The sequence below is a fragment of the Austrofundulus limnaeus genome, unplaced genomic scaffold (assembly GCF_001266775.1).
Source record: "Austrofundulus limnaeus strain Quisiro unplaced genomic scaffold, Austrofundulus_limnaeus-1.0 Scaffold10, whole genome shotgun sequence".
NCBI classification, from domain to species: Eukaryota; Metazoa; Chordata; class Actinopteri; order Cyprinodontiformes; family Rivulidae; genus Austrofundulus; species Austrofundulus limnaeus.
This window is the reverse complement of record NW_013952412.1, coordinates 475,570-493,174: the sequence shown is the minus strand read 5'-3', so window position 1 is coordinate 493,174 and position 17,605 is coordinate 475,570. Positions and strand designations below refer to the sequence as shown.

Here is a 17,605-nt window from a genome sequence, read left to right as displayed (position 1 = left end):
AATATATATATATTTTTCGTGTTTACGTAAATCTGGTCTTTTCATTTGTTCTGATGTGTAAAAATAATAGCAAATAATAACATTCACAGTACATTTTTTATGTCACCTCCACTGGCCGTAAAGGTTCCCAAAAAGGTCTCAAAAAGGCCCATGGACCACCAGTTGATAATCACAGTTGTAGCTTGTTTTGTGGCTCTGGACACATTTTATTAGTGAGACAAGGAGCAGAAATGGCTCTTTTAATTGTAAAGGTTGCAGACCCCTGGTATAGACCTTTGAAAAAACTAATATGTTTAACGCATAAAATAAATAATGAGTCTCTATTTAAACAGAATAATAGCTGACTGATCTTTCATTTAATCAGGTGGTCGTCTACAAAATCCTCTACATCGTTCTTTTCCTCCTGTGTGTTGTTCTGTACCAGGTTAGTAAATTTGATGCTTTGTTTTGTTTTGTGAGTAAGTAGATTTCAGCTCTTAAAACTTTGTCTAGTTTCAGACTTATAATAGATCATATTTATATATATACAATATTCTACACTAATGCAGTCACACTATTGTTTTCCAGTTTTATCATTTGTTTTTCCATACAATTTTTGCAATCCAACTATGTCTGCATACATTGTCTTATTTTAGCTATTTATCAAAACTTTCAACTCATTCTGAAGATGGCTGCTAAGTTTTGATTTTTTTTTCTCGTAACTTTTAAACTTCACAAAAGATTAAATTAAACGTTCTCCCCATAGAAATACACTGAGATCCTTTTTGTTTTCTTTAAAATGTGCTTCATCATACTTAATCTGTTTTTGTTTTTGTGTGCTATAGTTTTTAGCTAACTTTTGCTAATTTTAACTAAGTTTTAGCTGGTTTTTGTTTTAAGCTAATTTTAGCTTTCATCTTGCCTCTTACTATTGTTTTATAGCTATTATTTAGATTCTTTTAGCTAGCTTTTTGCTACTTTTAGCTTTTATCAATTTTCCTTCTAGCTACAATTTTGCTTGTTTTAACTAATGTCTAAAGCTAAAAAAACATAGGTTTTAGTCATTGTTAGCATGCTAATCTCAGATTATGTTATTGCCTTCAGGAGTAAATGTTCAGTCAGCACCAAAGCTGAGGCCCATCTTGGATTGAGACTTTTTAAAATTACTGATTCATTGGAAAGCTTTTCTTGCCTGTGACTCATATAACTGCTTTATTACAGTTAATTTTAGCTCCTGCTTTAAAGTGGGAGTGAAACCCGGAAATTAAACAGCCTAAATGGATTAAAGGAATCGTAACAACATTTTTATTGGTCTGCTACCAGTCAGGCAGCTTTTACTTCACTTTGATTTTCCTGTTTTAGAAGCAGAGAAAACACTCTTTAAGCCTTCAAATCTCCAACATATTTAGTGATACCTTCAGCTTCATTATGTTTCACAATAAATGTGTTCATGGGTGCAGAAACAATCAGAATCAAGAAGAGCGCACATAAACAAGGGCTGCTTTGTTCACTGATGCTATTTTTCAGCTAAAAGCATTGATTATGACTAATAAGCTCATAAACAGCATTTTTTTTGCCACAGTTTCACTAGTTTTTCTTCCACCCATTATGTTTCTGCTGACGTTTTAGAGAGACAGAAGGCACTTAGTGGAGGCCTAATGGCTGCGGAGACTACATGAGACAACATTACGTGTCTACTTGGACATCAACAACACCCTGGTGTTTTACATACCACATGGATGAGGGGAAAACAGGCAACACTGACATTTATGATGCTGGGAATGTAATTTAGCTATTTTCATGAGATTTTATTTCAGGAAGTCAAACTCATGACCTGCGTGCACCAAACTGTTGGATTAAATGTTGCAGGTGGGGGATGTTACAGCCAGTACGAGCTGCAGAAAACATCAGCATCCTGTGCATTTCTCTTTGCTTTCTCCACCCTCAGATCCGGTACGATATTTGGCGTCGGGTTCTGAAGACGTTCTGGGCGGTGGTGGTGGGTTACTCCATGGTGGTGTTAATAACCATCTACATGTATCAGTTTAGAAGTGTTTCTGCACTCTTCAGACAGATCATGGGCATGTCAGAGGAAGGGTGAGTGGGCACTGATTTATTTAAAGCCGGTCACATTTTAATCGAAGCGCTGAAAGAATCAGGATTCATCAGTGATCAGTGCTTCTTTAATGAATCCTGTTTGATCCTCCAGGCTTCGTGACCTGGGTTTGGAAAGGTACGGCACCGTGGAGCTGTTTGCACGTATTCTGCTTCCTGCTGCGTTCCTGTTGGCCTGTATCCTCCAGCTTCATTACTTCAACTCTGACTTCCTGACTCTAACAAACCTGGATAACGTACCTGTCAGGGAGATTTCCAGGTTAGCCGTGGATGTGACACACAGCGTTGTATTTTAAAAAGTAAAAACAGCCCAATAATGGTTAATGGTTTTTTTGGGAAGGCCTGAGGAGACCTACATCTTTACTTTACCCTTTAAATATGTCATTTTTATAATCTTTCCTTAAATATCTTAGTATTTTAACAAATTCAGATGATTCTGTCCTGCAAAAACTATTAGCCAAATGGGATTTCTAACCCAACAAAGCTGCAGAATAACGAATACTATAGTTAAAGTACTTTTTTTTATTAGAAACCAGTATTTCTCTGAAAAAAGTGCATTTTTGAATTGTAAAGCAGCGTATAACATTTATTGTTTCAAGTTGATTAGCTCTGTATGTGTTTGCTTACTTAGTCTTTTTGTCTTTACTTTCAGAGAAGAAGAGCTGAAGAGTTCAATAAATCTGATAGCGGACATGTAAGCCTCGTTTATTTTCTCATCAAACATCTTGTTTTCACATTTCAGGTGCTTTGCAAAAAAATATTTTAATCAGAACTCACAATTTTTCTCTAGATGTAATTAGCTTGAACCATTTCTTATTTCCTTTCAGTTTTTAATGAACTGTGTCCCTCCAGCATAAACTTTTGTGCTCAAGGAATTAAATTGCTGCTACCTCTTCACTAAATATTATAAGTTAGTGATCAGAAAATCATCTGTTAGGGTTTTTTAAAATATTTTTAACAGGAGTGATAAAAAAATGAAACATTATTGCTTAGATAATATGATTCGATTAGCAGGTTCTGACTTTTTTTGACCACCCATCATAGTTGTGCAGCTTATGAAAAAACTCTGTTTCATTCCCAGCATTAAAGAAAATATTGCAAAGTTACAGCAAAGGTAAGGCTTTTGCTTTGATGCCTGTTTTTCATGAATTAGCTGCAGTTTTCTCAAATATATCAGAATAAGAAAGAAAGTCATTTCGGGTTGGCAGGCTTGTGAAGGAGCAGGTGGGAAACAGCAAAAGTCAGGAGACTCTGGACTGCATCGAACAACAAACGTCATCCCTGAAAGAAGCCGAGGAGCAGGAGGAGGCAACAGAAGATGGTAACAACTCTGTTTCCTTTTATTTTAAGCCATCTAGGAATAAGAAAAAGAAAATTATTTGAGGTAACACATTGATAGGCAGAATGTATTTGATGCTTTCATGCGGTCGTTACACATCTAACCTCTGAAACAGCTTCTGCAGTGTTTTCCTGTAACATCCTGTCTGATAAATGTGTTCACAGAAGCTGTCCCAATCAGTCGTGAGGAAAAGTGGGGCATGATTGTGGACCGGGCGAGTCTGCTCCTCATTCAGGCCATCTCCGGACTCCGCAGGCTGCAGGAGCTGAGCTGGAGACTGATGGAGCTCCACAGCCTCAAAATAGTGTCTTCTGGCATCATCTGGGTGTCACTGCAAGAGGTGGGACATTCCCTCCTCTGTCCACAGACAAACCTATTCAATAAGAAATGATAGTCATATGAGGACATTTTATAGAAGAAACTGTATGATTAACCTCCATTTTTCACAGGTTTCGCTGATGAACTTCCTTTTTCTGGTGCTGTGGGTGTTTGCGCTCCCGTTCCCACGATTACGACCTTTGGTCTCCAGCGTCTCAGCTGTGTGGGCCTGCGTCATGGTGGTGTGCAAGATGTTTTACCAGCTCAAAGTGATCAAACCCTTGGATTACTCCTCCAACTGCACTGCTGTGAGTTCAGCTGCTGCATTCACGTGCTGTTTCTGCAGGCTGGCGTGTTTTTAAAATAAGTTTCCTTGTAGCACTCGTAGACCACAGGCTGATGATATTAATAAGTTCAAATGAATTAAAGCACAAAGGCTTTGGGTTATTTAAATAAGTTTATAAACCTATTTATGGAGTCCAGACAACATATTTCAGTTTTGTGCTTGTGTGTTGTGGTATTTCAGGACTTACTGCCCTCCAACAGCTCCGGACTGGACGATGCAGCAGAACTCAGGGGAAACATGGTGGAACTGCTCCGGAGGTCTGTTCTCTACATTGAACCTGTTGACCCCGTCTACTGGTGTGGAGCGCTGAGGAAGTGCGAGGGCAGAATCCTCCCCTGCCTAAGGGTACAAGGAAGCCTCAGTTTCACCAAAGCTGTTTACATTGACTGAGATTTTTTATACATTTCAGACAATCTTATCAATGATTTGCTGTTAAAGAATGTTAAAATTTTGCAGTTGCTGACGGTGGTTTTTAATGAACAACACACCAAGATTCATTAAAAAAAAGCCTTTAAAGGGGCAATATTATGTGTTTCTCAGGCATATAGTTAAATTCTATACCATAATACAGAAACTATGTGACTTTCAGTTGTTATTAAAATGCTGTTTTTATGTTTAAATAGAAAATAAACTTGACTTCTCATCATATCTGTTTCTAAATGCCTTGAAATTGGCCTCTGTCTCTTTAAGAACCTCCTTCCGCTTCTGTCCCGCCCATTTCAGCACGGGGCCGGGTGGGTGTGTGCTCTGCGGCTGCCCGATCCGTCCCGGAAGCATGATCCGTACTATCAGCTCATTTGCACATGCGCTAAATGATAGACTTCTAAATTGTGCTCGATTTAGGAAAAAAATACTGACAATAATTATTTCTATACTTAATTATAAAGGTGTATTACATTATATTTTGAAAACAGTTTTAATATTGTTTACATTTTGATTAATAAAATATAAATTTACATATTTATTTATAAAAACTTGCAAACTATTTTGTAGACAATCATGTTATAACTCATCTTCATTTTATTTGTTTTCTGTAATAAAAATCCACAGCTGTTGCAGACGTTGTCTTTTCTATGAAACACTGCAGGTGTTGAAAGACTGAAACCAAATGAAATCTGTCATCAGTTTAGCCAAATGCTACATGCTAAAAACAATGCTGCCCGGACAGTACGGATCGTGTTTCCGGTACGGATCGGGCAGCCACATGCTCTGTGATGAGGAAGCTCGATTCTGAGACACAGCCCAGAGGAGGAGCTGGTCCCAAAAGGCGGTTCTAGACCCAACCGGTGGTTTTTGCTCCCCTGCCTGGCTGCCTCAGGACACTACAGGATTTCTCAAACATGCATGAATGAGTCAAAGCAAGACTCTGGGCATGTTTTTGATGAGAGGATAACATTATAACAGGATATAAAGCTCAAAATAGTTGATTTTACACGATATTGCCCCTTTAAAAAGTGAAGTACAGCTAAAAAGCTGAATAATTAGTTTACTAAATGGCTAAATTATTGTTTCACAAGCATGCCTGAAGTTTCTTGGTGTTTTTCAGTGGATTTAGCTACAGTTCAGATTTCTTTTCCTGCTGCAGAACCATCTGATGGTGCTAGGGTTGCTTGTCTTCGAGGCAACCGTCCATCGCCACCAGCTCTACTTCCGTCTCCGTAACGACCTGAAGCCTCCCCCCTTCAGCATCATCTTCCACGGCATCACAAGGCAGCACCTTGACCACGGCGTCCGGCCCTGCGTCAAATACTTCATCAACTTCGGTTTCTACAAATTTGGACTTGAGGTGTTTGGTTTTGCTTTTCTCTAAAGCTGCAGTGTTTATATCTGTATGTAACTTGTTCGCATTTCCTCTCAGATCAGTTTAATCGTGGCGGTGAATGTCATTGGTCAGAGGATGGATTTCTACGCGGTGCTCCACTCCTGTGCCTTGATGGCTGTCGTGTTTCGGCGACGCAGGAAGGCCATCGGAGAGGTGTGGCCTAAATATTGTTGCTTTACAGCCGGGCTGATGGTGTTTCAGTACCTGCTGTGCATCGGCATCCCTCCTGCTCTCTGTGTTGGTAGGAATTACAGAATACTTTTTTATCATTATATAGTTAATGCTGATTCAGCGGTCACACTGTTCTGTTTGTTTTTACTAACTACTGTCTAACTAATTCTGCATACTTTGTGCTAATTTTTTCTATCCAAATTTCAATACATATTAAGGAAATATATGCTGTCTTTTGTTTTCTGTCATTTTTATACTCTACAAAATAATTTATATGTAAAAAAAATCTCCATAGAAATATACTGAAATTTGTTTTTATCTTTCTCTGCTGCTTTTAGCTTTCAGCTAGCCTTTTGCTGCATTTAGCTAAACCTTTGCAACTTTTAGCTAACTTGTTGATAATTTTAGCTGTTATTTAGCTAATTTAAGGTTTTAGCCAGGATTTAGGTTTTTAATTTTTACCTAGAGTTTGGCTTGTATTAGCTTTAATAAGTCAATTTTTAGCATCTTTGTCAGAATTTAGCAGTCATTCAGCACTCAGCGTTCATATTTTTGCAGACATTTCGATTTCTGTAGTTAAGTTTGGTTTCTAATAAGTGATGAGTGGTGTGTAAACATCCATAAAGCAGAAGAAAAAGAGAAATCTAGATAAAAAAGCTGCTTTCAGTAATTGTTTTAATTATTACCTTCATGTTTTCATTTATTTATCAAATGTGTAATAGAAGGCTGGAAAAGAGACATGATGTTTTCTAACATAAAAGATACTGATTTCCAACAGTGAAAAGGACCTTTTTTTGGCAGATTATCCCTGGAGAACTGCTGTCCATCCTTTAACGTCTAACGTTATCAAGTGGTTTTACCTTCCCGACTTTGCCATGAGACCCAATCCAATGTTCATCTTCTGTGAGTATACCTTTGACAGAGAGATGGATGCTGACCAACAGATGAAAGACTAAAAGATTTAGCAAACATAAAAAAACTAACGCAAAATTAAGATGCTGGCATGGCAGAAAAATATGTCCTAAAAAGTAACTAAAAAGACTGATGAGGTGGTAGAAGACAGGCGGCTTAATGGGAACAGGGAGCAGGTGTAGATGGGTGCGACAGGACAGAGAAGCAGTAATTAACTGAGGAAAATTAAAACTAGCACAGAGAAAAACACAAAGGAACAGAACTAAACACAAGGACCTCAAAACACAGAAAGAAATAAACCTGATGATGATAAACACGAGAATACCAAAAAATAACCTAAAACCACAGATCCTTACAAACTTCTTTGTGTTTATCACGTTTTTTCTTGTCTCCCTGCAGACGACCACCTCCTGCTGATCTGCTCGTCTCTGCAGTGGCAGGTGTTCGTGGAGGAGAACCGAGCGGCGGTGCGGCTGCTGGCTGGAGACAACGTTGAGATCAGCCGCAGCTTGGATCCGTGTTCCTTCAACCAGTTCATACCTGTCGACAACTTTCTTCACTGCAGGTCAAATACTCTGTTTTTTGTTTTGTTTTCGACTTCTTTTAAGGCATTAAATAAAAAGCCTGTCATCAGCCAACAATATTACTTCTTAAGAAAACAAAAGCTACGGATGTGAAACAGGGCATTAAACGTTGAACCCAGATCTCTGAGTAAGATTCATTACTCAGATTGTAGCAAAAATAGCCTAAACCTAATTGGAGCACTTAGTTGATCAGGAGTCCATCCTGCTATGTGTGGTCATTTAAGATAAAGATTTAAGTTCAATTATTAATTTATGCACACTGTCAAACTCCTGAAAGCCATTCAAGCAAACTGAAACTGCTGAGTAAGCGTTAGCAGATGACTTCTATTTTTAAAAGCATTTGTTTATCAGGTTTATCAGGTTTTTGCTATCTGCTGTCAACAGAATACCCATTTATCATCGATGAAACAAGATTTACCAATCCACATGCTCAAAGTGAAGGTTTTCCTCTTCATTCCGTCCTCAGGAGCTACCTGGACATGGTGAAGGTGTTTGTTTTCAGCTACTTCTTCTGGCTGGTGCTCTGCCTCATCTTCATCACTGGCACCACGCGGATCAACATCTTCTGCCTGGGATACCTGGTGGCCTGTTTCTACTTCATGCTGTTTGGTGGCAACGTGCTGATGCAGCCGGTCAGGTACATCCTGCGCCTGTGGGACTGGCTCATCGGCTACACCTGCTTTGTGATCGCCATGAAGAACCTCCTGTCCGTAAGTGAGCGACCAGCAAGGAGGATGAGTTGTCGGATTTGTTTTTCGGCTTCACCTTCAGTAAATCCTGGTCTCTCCATCAGCTTGGTTCTTGCGGTTACCTGGACAGCCTGTTGAAGAACAGCTGCTGGCTGATTCAGGCCTTTAGCATGTTCTGCACCATCAAAGGCTACGATGTCCGTAAGTTGTCCGCAACAGTTCAGCTTATTTGTTTCATGTCTTAAAAATACCGGGTGTTTGTGTAATTTATCTTGCATGAATTAATAAACATACTTTGTTTTACTATTTATATCATAGCTTTATTAGTCATGAAACGCATCTTTGGAAGACTTTACGAACACTGAATACATTTAAAAACTATTTTTTAAGAGTTTGCTAAATTATTTGGAATCCACCATGGCAAACTGAGAGAAGTTTTCACCGGAGTGAAGGGTCATTTTATTGTTGCAATATACACTCAAAAAACAGATTGTTGGATTTACTTAATGTAGTTATGTCAACAATTTCCACTAAACTAACTAAGTTGAGTAAATATAAAGCAACTTGCACAATTACTTTGAAATAAATTGTCAAAGTTACGTTGGACTTACTCAGCTTAGTTAAGTGGAAATTGTTGACCTAATTTAGTTAAGTAAATCCAATAATCTGTTTTTTTTTTTGTATGTGTGTGTGTGTTTGATTTGATTTTTGCCTCTCAGCGGCGCCGGTCGATGAGTGTGAGCTGCCGGAAGGTGAAGCCGGCATCGTCTGGGATGCGATCTGTTTCACCGTCCTGCTGGCACAAAGGAGGGTCTTCCTGAGCTACTATTTCCTCTACGTGGTGTCTGACCTCAAGTCCTCAAAGATTTTAGCCTCGAGGTCTGTTTTACAAGCTTTTAGAGCAACATTTAAAACCTTATGCTGTCAGATAGCTTGAAACAATTTGCTGAATGCGCTAATCTTAGAGTAGTTATAGTTCAGTACAGTGAAACTCTGTAAAAATATAAAACGTTGTAGCAGCCCCCCAGTTCTTGACAAAGTTCAGCGCAGCCTTGGTGGGTGATTTTAAGGTTTTTTATTTTTCATCTGGTGCTCCAAGATCACCTTCATCACCATCATGATCACCGTGAAAACTAAAAACAACATGTATACAAACATCAAAATAAGAACATGGGCTCATAATACAAGTGAAATAAACAAAACGTACCTCGCTGCTTTCACCAGGGGAATGCAAAGCATAAGATCTTTGTTTCATTAGCACAGCAAACATTTCAAGTCCTGCTGTCAGTTGCTTTCCTGCCATTCATTGTTAGAACTAATTACTGCCAGCTTTTATAAGGCCAGCCCATCTTGGCTATGGCATCCCATGAGGTACAAAAAAAACCTCATTGAAAATACAAGTATTATTAAATCAAAGAAAAAAAAACATTTATGAACAACCCACACAATGCAAATTTCCATTTAAAAAATTTACCGTCAGTTACAAATGTAATTTTCTTTAATCAAGGCATTAGTGTGGTTTTCCAATATTGACTTTTTTAAGTTAAAATTTGGTTCTAATTTTGATAGTTTTAATATATGAATATCTAAAACAGAGCAAAGTATATATAAATAATTAAATTGCACAAAATCTTATAGAATTTAAACAAAACTAAACTGGAAAAAAATGGGAAGGTGCTGAATGATTCACACAGCCAGTGTTGGGTACAGCTAACCAAAAAGTTATCTTCACTAACTCATAATCTGCTAAATAAAAAATATAGCTCTGCTAACGCTAAACAAGTGAAAATTAGCAGAAGCTAACACTAACAGCTAATTGCTAACTGCTAAAACGACATGTCGTCTTCTCCTTGGAGCTGAAGACTGGCAGGGCACAAACCGTTGTTTATTAGTTAACGATTAGCTGACTTAAAGTTGTTAAAACCTAATTTAGCAGAAGCTAATTGGTTGACTAAACATAAAATTAGTTCCCATAAACGCTACTCCACTTAATATTCATTTCTCTGCCTCTCGCTCTCTCTAAGGGGGGCTGAGCTGTTTGAGGCCAAAGTGAAGAAGCAGATAGCAGCCAGACTGGAGTTGGAGAAGAAATCAGTCGAGACGCTGAAGAGACAGTAAGACCATACAGTAAAACAGTGATTTAATCAATTAATGGAACCAGTTTGTAGTGGCGATCAGCACATTTTCCATCTTTCTAGCTCCCTTTTATCCACTCCGAGAAGAGTAAACAGTATTTAATCCACCTTTCCATTCTCTTCATGTAGGATGGAGAAGATAAAATCTAAGCAGAGGAGTCCTCAGACGGCTTCAGACAAAGCAGAACTTCCTGCGGATCGGGCACCACTGGGTAACTCAGGATTTACGCCTCTAGTGTTAGCCAGTGAAAAATGAGTTTTAAAAAACTGTGCATTACACCACGTGTTAGGTTTTGTTTCTGCTAATTATTTAGTATATTCACTCAGAAAAAGAGGTTATCAACAAAACATCAACAAACTGTTGTTTTTCAGATGATAAAGATGATGATGAAAAGGCAAAGAGAGATGCAGGAAAGTGGTGGAAGCCTTGGGTTTCTCAGCCCGGAGGTGAGCAGCAACATTTCATTTCACTTAGATTGGTCCAGTTGAGATATTTTGCTAACATGGCAGACAAGGTAAGTGCCATGCCAACAATGTTGCAGTCAATCAACATTTATTTATAGAGCCTTTCACAACTACCAAAAAAAAGTGTCTTACAGTACGAACATTAAAACAGACATTAGGAACAATACAAATAAAAGGTGAACAAAATGAGGGAAAAATGCAGAAATTAAGGTTTTAAGGTTGGATTTAAAAAGACCCAGGTCAGCGATGGAGCGCAAATCTAGAGGAAGCTGAGGCCAAAGCCTGGAAAGGCCCAGTCACATCAACGTTTGGATTTGGAACATGTAGTAAGAATGCATTAGTTGATCCTTTCATGCTTATGGAAAGCTACTAGATCAGCTAATAAGGTTGGGCTATTAGGAGCTTCAAAAGTAAGCAAGAGCTTAAAATCAAACCTAAAACCATCCAGTGAAGAGAGAGCAAAACAGAGGTGATGTCCTCATGTGTGGAGGTGTCGGGACACGGTGTTGAAGACAACTAAAGGAGGACTGGGAGATTCCAACATAAAGATCATTGAATTAATTTAGCCTCAAGCTAATAAAAACATGAACGGTCTTTTCCAGGTCAGGAGGATTTAAAAAAGGCTTGACGTTGGCTAAAAGACTTGACTGTAAAAAGCTGGCCTCGACTACAGAGGCTGTTTGTTTATCAAACTTCATCCTCTTCAAGTTTTAACTGTGGGTCTACATTTGAATGTCAGAGCACCAAATTTAAGGAGCATGATCCCCCAAAAAAAGACACACTTCCCCTTTTCTTAATATAAATGGACTGAATTGGAATATTTTTGTGTTGGCTCGTGTCTGTTTGTTGTGGTGGCCATCTTGAATTGAACTGACTCCAAATAATAATTAGTTGTAGGTGTACATTTAATGATCACTCTCCGAAAGTTGGCTCAAACAAGAAAACAGGAGCACCTTCAGCAATCGGTGGTGGTTTTCCTGTTTTTTCTTCCCACTGAGCATTTTTTTAATGAGACCCTTTGACTTTGCTGTTTAACACAGTGGAAAACAACTGTGGCTACCACCTGTTTGAGAGTGACAGTGAGGAGGAGGAAGAGGAGGTTACAGAGAAGAAAGAGGAAGAACAACCACCAAAGAAGAAATCAGCTTTTCAGGTTAGATGGGGACTAAAACTGGAGACAAACAGCAAAAGAATTTAGATTTGTTTGTTTATTTGTTTGTTTGTTTGTTTGTTTTAGACTTTTATGAACTTTTCCTTGAAAAGACAGATGTGTAACAATCGTCACAAAGAGTAACTGTTTGTGGGTGTTTCAGTTGGCCTACAACGCCTGGGTCACCAGCTCGAAAACTGCTCTGAAGGACCTGAAGAAAGAGAAGAAAACCTTTAAGAAACAGGAGAAGAAACGGGCAAAAAGAGAGCTGCAGAAGCAGCAGGGTGAGAAACAGAGTCCTTCCTGTCAGTGTAATCAAAGCTGATGAAGTTATAAAAACTGGAATCTCTTTTTATTTTAGGCATTGAAAGAACCGATTCGAGCGAGGACGAACTGGAAGAAAGTGTTGTGGAGGAAGAGGGAGAGGAGGAAAGAGGTAAAAAAAAGAAAACAGTCAAATGGAAGAAGATATGTTGGAGCTTTGAACAATTTAAATTTAAAGCATGCAGGGAAACCTTCATAACTGATCTGTTTGCACCGATTCATTTAATGTGTTCCTGCAGAAAACATCCTGCAGCGCATCGTCAGCACGATCAAGTTCAGCTGGGTGTTTCTTCAGTCTCTTCTTGACGACCTGACCGACGGGCTGAACTCCTTCTGCAAAGACAGCCTGGACATTTCCAAAGTGCTGCGGTTCGAGCGAGCGTTACTCAACCAGCAGCAAAAAAAGGTGGAAATGAAAATGTGTTGAAAAACCTTGATAATCGCCTAAAATTAGCTGGATATTTTCAATATTTCCACTTGGTAGAATCTTGAAATGAGTTTTAAACACATTAAAGGTGCAATCAGTTTGTTTTCAGAATATAAATTAAGATCAGCTTTAGCCACTTCTACCTCTGATGATCTCATTCTCAACTGTAGCTTCAGTTGCTTGAGCTTTTCTTGCTTTTCTTTCTTTTCTCTCATGTTTCAGGGTAAAGAGGTGAGTCAGGAGAGCGTGAAGCAGTTTTATGAGACCTGGATCTCCCGTCAGAATACGCTGTCGTCTCAGGAGGGTTTAGATACCCTGCCTCCCCCTCTCACCCCGCCCGACGCCCCCACCTCACGACACGTCTACGGCAGGCTGAAGAGCCAAGCCTCCAAAATGTCCTGGGGCAGCAGCTTTTCCAGGTGAACTGCTGCTAAATAAAGCGAAACACATTCGTTTCTACCTTAGTTCAAACTCACACAGAGACTGTTTTAAAAGCCTGAATTCATATCTACCTCCTGTTTCACCTGCAGCTGCATGACAGACGAGACGCTGCTGGTGTCCAGGCAGCCGACGCAGGAGGAGCTGGACGACACTCCAGACGAATCGCCTGCTGCTTCCCAGCTTCGACGACGACTCCTGAAAGAAGCCAACGTGGACCTGACCTCCTTCGAGGTGGATTACCCTCCACAGAGGTGAAGAGATGAGGACTTAAACTCATTACAGTCCAGTGACACAGAATCAAAAACTATAACTTTTTTTTTTAATTCTGAAAAATAGTAGCATCTGTTTTGCTGTGTTTACACTTTTTAATCTGGACTGATTTTTTTTTTTTACTTCAAGCTGAAATTTTCTGAATCTTTGGCTTACTTTATGAGTTTTTAAAGTTACATTTTATGCATTTTACATCAAAAAAGACTGAACCTTCTCTCATAAAATGCAATCTTTTTTTGTGTGTCAAAGCTATGAAGATGTGACCACTCAAAAAGAAGACATTGATTATGAGGTAGACAGTAAACAGGAAGATGACGTTGACCAGGAGGAAGATGTTGACCAGGAGGAGGATGTTGACCAGGAGGAGGATGTTGACCAGGAGGAGGATGTTGACCAGGAGGAGGATGTTGACCAGGAGGAAGCTGTTGACCAGGAGGAAGATGTCGACAGGGATCTAGAGGATGAGAGAAAATCTGAGCAGGACGAAAAGGAAGCCATTAAAGTCGACCATCATGAGGATCCAGAGTTTAAAGCATCAGAGCTGGATGAAGAGCTCCAGCGAAGTGAAGAAGATGAAGAGTTCCAGCGAAGTGAAGAGGATGAAGAGTCCAAACATGCAACGTGTTTCTCACCGAATCACCAGAAGAGCGATGGAGAGAAGAGTCTGATCCTCCCAGAGTCTCCCAGACCTCTGAGTCAGGAAACAAGAAACCTGACAGCCAGCGAGCTGCTGCTCAACAAGTTAGTCTCACACTGAATATCTGAAAACTAAAACTGGAGGAAACTGCAGAGTCTGTGTGAATGAATGCTGAGCGCTGAATGACTCTTCTGGAATTTAATAAAGCTGAAACATTTTTTTAAGGTAAAACAAGAACAGAATTAAAATTATTAAAACTGTAGCTAAAAGCTTGAATTATTAAAACTGTATTGAACAGGTAAATTTGTAGCAAAAAGCTTATATTAGCAAAACTGTAGCTAAAAGCTAAAATGAGCTAATTCATAAAAATAACAGAATTTGCTAATTTATCTGAAAGCTAAAATTAATAAAATCCTACTCAAAAGCTAAATTTAGCAAAACAATTGCTCAAAGTAAAAAAAATAGGAATTATATAGATTAAGGGTAAATGTAGCAAAATCTAAAAGATAGCATTAGCCTAACAGTAGCTGAAAGGAGATGAAGAGGTCAAAAGCAAAAAAGCAGATTTCAAGGAACATTTTTGAATGAAAGCATTAAATCCTAATTTATTTCTTTTGAGGAGTAAAAATATAATACTAAATAAATAAATACTTCGTAAATAAAATTTTATRATTTGAAATGTATAAAAGTTATAAATACTAAACATCATAGCACACTATCAAGTTTGATATGCTTAAAACTGACTCAGCTCTCACACAATAAGAGCTTAGTTAAACCTTTTATCTGTGCAGTTTGTTTTGTTACACCATATTTAAAATTATTCTGTGTGAATGAGGACAGACTGTGTTGTAATGTATCCTGCTTGGATAGAAAGGTTCTATATCAGTACAGTCTGTTCATTTCCATCCTCCTCATTCTACAGCATGTTTGTGAGTGACGAGATCTCTGAGTCCGATAAGTTTTACACCACGTTGCCGAGGCCCCTGAAGCTGCTCTTTGCCCTCTACAACATGATGGTGTCCAAGTCTGAGATGCTGTGTTACTTTGTCATCATCCTGAACCACATCGTGTCGGCTTCGTTCCTCTCCCTCATCCTGCCCATCCTGATATTCCTCTGGGCCATGCTGTCTGTGCCGCGGCCCACCAAACGCTTCTGGATGACCGCCATCATCTACACTGAGGTATGTTTTGAGTGTCAGAGAAGATATTAAGTTGCTGTTGTTTTATCTGCGGTAATCTTTTGGTAACACTTTCTTTTATGGTACCCTTGTTACCATGTAATTACAAGGTAATAAAAAGTAATTAAATATAATTACTGCCTTATTACCATATAATTACGTGGTAATTAGGGTACAATTTTACTATGTAACTAATTGTCTGCAGTAATGTAGCACTTACCTGGTAATGTATTACAATAATTCACTATATAACACCTAAATAAGTAGTAGGTCATTTTGACAGTTTTAAAGTTATATTTTATTGCAATTAACCACTAACCCCAAAATTTAGTTGCATTCTTTGCTTATAAATATAATGTTGAGTTACTATTGAAAAGTATTTTGATTGTAGTTACCCAATAAAGGTAGTTTTACTAAGAGTAGTTTTTCTTTTGTACCCTAATTACCACGTAATTACATGGTAATCAGGTAGTAATTACATTTAATTACTTTTTTATTACCTTGTAATTACATGGTAATAAGTGTACCGTAAAAGAAAGTGTTTCCAATATTTTTAAAATGAACCAGTGTTGTGATAATTAGCCAGTATTTCAGCTGATGACTGAATAAATGATCTCTTTTTGTCTCAGCTGACTGTTGTAGTGAAGTACTTTTTCCAGTTTGGTTTCTTTCCTTGGACCACCTCTGCTTACCGAGGCATCAACGCTGACCGGCCCTTTGCCCTTCCCAACATCATCGGCGTGGAGAAGAAAGATGGCTACGTCCTCTTCGATCTCATTCAGCTGCTTGCTCTTTTCTTCCACCGGTCCATTCTGAAGGTAAAATTTCTCAGTTACTAACGTAATTAATTGTGTCTCCTCGAACCAATCGGGACCTCTGTCTCCACAGTGCCACGGGCTGTGGGACAACAAGGAGGTCGAGATGCCTGATTTCTTCAAGAAGCTGAAGAAAAAAGTGGACAAGAAGAAGATGACCGGGGCTGACAAGGCGGGCAGCAAAGAAAAACCGTCCCGCCGACTGAAGTTCCTCCCCTTCCAGGCCTCCACCACCTCCTTATTCTGCAGACAGAAACGAAACGACTCTTCAGAATCTGATGGTGAGGTATATCATCTGGAGTTATTACCCTGCTATGGCAAGGGATTAGTTTTATAATATATTTTTTACATATATGTTTTCTTTTTTCCTTTTTTTAATGGAGAGGTGAAGCCGAAGAGGCAGCACAGCAAGAAAAAGAGACGGCAGCGACACGCGACTCCGCTGACGAGGAAGCAGAGGATCAGGCAGCAGATCAGGGAGAGGATGCTGCAAATCAAAGCTACCATTATAGAAGTGTGGGTTGTTTTACTGCAGCATTACAGTAATCATAGGCTTGTGTTGTTTATTTTTTTTGTTTCGATCAATTTTAATCCAAGGCCAAACTTTCCTTGAAGAAATGCAAATCACCATTTACCTACATGCCAAAATATGAAGATAAAATCTCAAACTGCCGGTGCCTAAATGATGTGTTTGAGGTCCAGCCGCTAGCTTCTCCAGTTTTAGCTCAGTATCTGTAAACATGTCTGCATTATAGCCATTTTTATGTTGATTAGTTTGTGCAACCATCTTGAATTGAGTTGACACCAATCTGTTCAGTGGGTTATGAGGTATTTTGCAAACAGATGCACAAACAGCGCTTTTGTTAGTTATGTAAATGGCTCACCAAAACACATTACCTTTAAACATTCAGATAAATTTTACCATGAGAGAGAGCTGTTATATATGGAAGCCCATTTCCGCCACCCTGATAAAAAAATAAAACTTGTATCTCATAATTATGACTTAGCTATCTCATAATTATGACTTAGCTATCTCATAATAATGAGATAGCTAAGTCATAATTATGAGATAGTATCTCATAATAATGAGATAGCTATCTCATTATTGTGAGATACTATCTCATGAGATAGTATCTCATAATAATGAGATAGTATCTCATAATTATGAGATAGCTAAGTCATAATTATGAGATGGCTAAGTCATAATTTTGAGATACCTAAGCCATAATTATGAGAGTCTCATAATTATGGCTTAGGTATCTCAAAATTATGACTTAGCTATCTTATTATTATGAGATATTAAGTCATAATTATGAGATAGCTGTCTCATAATTATGAGATAGCTGTCTCATAATTATGTCTCATAATTATGACTTAGCTGTCTCATAATTATGTCTCATAATTATGACTTAGCTGTTTCATAATTATGTCTCATAATTATGACTTAGCTGTCTCATAATTATGTCTCATAATTATGACTTAGCTGTT

At 38.6% G+C, this 17,605-nt stretch overlaps 1 protein-coding gene across 1 annotated transcript in view; it reads left to right on the top strand.

The window, feature by feature from the left end:
* Positions 1-17,605, top strand: part of si:dkey-11f4.7 (piezo-type mechanosensitive ion channel component 2) — a gene marked incomplete at its 3' end in the record, with an annotated part of 34,242 nt that overhangs the window by 13,953 nt on the left and 2,684 nt on the right. Inside the window, 30 exon segments of the mRNA XM_014001694.1 lie at positions 365-424; positions 1,928-2,076; positions 2,189-2,353; positions 2,747-2,788; positions 3,176-3,208; positions 3,303-3,415; positions 3,598-3,773; positions 3,883-4,059; positions 4,278-4,442; positions 5,683-5,883; positions 5,956-6,160; positions 6,892-6,993; positions 7,402-7,567; positions 8,053-8,296; positions 8,380-8,476; positions 8,995-9,154; positions 10,300-10,389; positions 10,540-10,622; positions 10,783-10,857; positions 11,916-12,028; positions 12,189-12,309; positions 12,387-12,461; positions 12,589-12,755; positions 12,999-13,195; positions 13,307-13,468; positions 13,737-14,228; positions 15,047-15,305; positions 15,932-16,120; positions 16,191-16,398; positions 16,501-16,633. Of these exon segments, the coding sequence (XP_013857148.1) occupies positions 365-424; positions 1,928-2,076; positions 2,189-2,353; positions 2,747-2,788; positions 3,176-3,208; positions 3,303-3,415; positions 3,598-3,773; positions 3,883-4,059; positions 4,278-4,442; positions 5,683-5,883; positions 5,956-6,160; positions 6,892-6,993; positions 7,402-7,567; positions 8,053-8,296; positions 8,380-8,476; positions 8,995-9,154; positions 10,300-10,389; positions 10,540-10,622; positions 10,783-10,857; positions 11,916-12,028; positions 12,189-12,309; positions 12,387-12,461; positions 12,589-12,755; positions 12,999-13,195; positions 13,307-13,468; positions 13,737-14,228; positions 15,047-15,305; positions 15,932-16,120; positions 16,191-16,398; positions 16,501-16,633 (4,619 nt within the window).